The 1672-nt window shown below is 36.2% G+C and overlaps 1 protein-coding gene across 1 annotated transcript in view; it reads right to left on the reverse strand.

Annotated features, from left to right (window-relative positions):
• Positions 1-1672, reverse strand: part of rpe (ribulose-5-phosphate-3-epimerase) — an 8185-nt gene that overhangs the window by 2670 nt on the left and 3843 nt on the right. The window contains exon 5 of the mRNA XM_014028483.1: positions 1117-1203. Coding sequence (XP_013883937.1) covers positions 1117-1203 — 87 coding nt within the window. The remainder of the gene's footprint in view (positions 1-1116; positions 1204-1672) is intronic.

Genomic DNA, 1672 nt, shown 5'->3' on the forward strand with positions numbered 1-1672 from the left:
AACTGAAAATATGGATGGAGGACCTCAGTTTAGCTTGTTAGTTTGTCGCGCTAGCTCTGAGCTAATACATTAAAAGCAATATAGCTTTGGCTCTAGCACAAAGGCTAACAGGCTAAGCTGAGGTTCTTCTTCCATGAAGTAGCTCTGTTGTCCTCTATCTACAGTATATTTTCAGTTACAGATTGAGTCATTTCTACCTTCTCCTCTCTGTCAACACTCTCTGGTTCCATTTAAAAGAGTCGATCGTCAGATATTGTCCAAGATTAACCTTCAGGGTGGATATAGCTCGCTAGCAGCCTTGCACCGAGGACCTATCTACGTCATCATTTACCCAGAATGCTTTGCGTGTAAATAAAATGGCCCCGTCCGTGTAATAAATTTTTTAACTTTTAGTTTAAAAATTCTAAAAACTGAACATCCTACAGTATTTTTACAGTCTTTATTTTACAGATAAAATATATATTTATCATATTGTCTAATGTTACAACTAAACGGGGATCCCTTTAAAGATGTCATGCTGATGAAGACAGACATCTAGTGGTCAAATGGAGCAACTACATAGAAAACTTTAAAATCCAAGCTCTTATTTTGAAGTTCGCAGCTAGATACTCTGTGCTTTCGTTTCCCGTCACAAATCAACCCGTCATGTACACAGAATGCATTGCTTCAGTTTTCCAATAGACGGTTTTAAAATTAATTTATTGATGCTTCTTTAATGAAAAATCTACAACAAACAAAAGAAAAAGACATAGAAGCAGACGAACTAGCAATCCTCAACAACTTTTTAATTTTTAAACCAGGAGCTAAATGTCTGTTTCAGGAAATCACATCCCCAACAATCGTTGTAGGATTAAGCTGTTAAAGGGTTCATACACCACTAGTTGGCAGTGTTGTGCATATATTGTACATGAATTGTTGCCAGCTAGTAAGTGTCAAATTGAACTTGCGCTTATAACTAGCTTCCGCTAATATTTCTATGGCATAAGTGCTTTTGAAGTTGCGGACCTAAATATTTTCATAAGCGCTTTAGAAATTGCGGAGCTAATTTTTGGATTAGCGCTGCCCACCACTGCTTATCGCTTACAGAAGTACTGTCGTTATTATAATGTTCTTTACCTCAGCACACTTGTGAATAGTGTCAGGGCCGACCCCTCCGTCTACTTCAATGTCTAATGAAGGGAACTGACTCCGCAGCCAGCTCACCTGGTAAAAAAAAAAAACAGAAACAAATCACGGTTGACAAAATCTCCCAATCCTGTAGGTCCAACTTTTATAAACAAAAACTTTTAAACAATTATAATTTTAAAAAGTCAGTAAACTTTTTTTTTATATAAAAAAGATAAACAGAACAAGAAACAGTGACAAAGTATGAGCACACATTTACTGGTTTTTAAGTCTASTGCAACATAACATTTTGAATTGAAGGTTTACCAAGGAACAACTTGAGTCATGGTATAGTGAAACATTAAATGTTTTGACACTTTGTGTCGCAGCCAGAACTTTTATTTTCAGTAGATGTTGAACAGTAGTTCCCCAGTGAGCTTTGAGAGAACAGAAGCTMTTCTTGGATCATTTAGGAGGCTACCAACCACTGCATTCCTGGAAAATACCTGCAGATAAACTTTTTTTGTAAATGTTTTTTCATCTAGCAATGACAATTTATTCATCATCA

Source organism: Austrofundulus limnaeus, unplaced genomic scaffold, assembly GCF_001266775.1.
Source record: "Austrofundulus limnaeus strain Quisiro unplaced genomic scaffold, Austrofundulus_limnaeus-1.0 Scaffold768, whole genome shotgun sequence".
NCBI classification, from domain to species: Eukaryota; Metazoa; Chordata; class Actinopteri; order Cyprinodontiformes; family Rivulidae; genus Austrofundulus; species Austrofundulus limnaeus.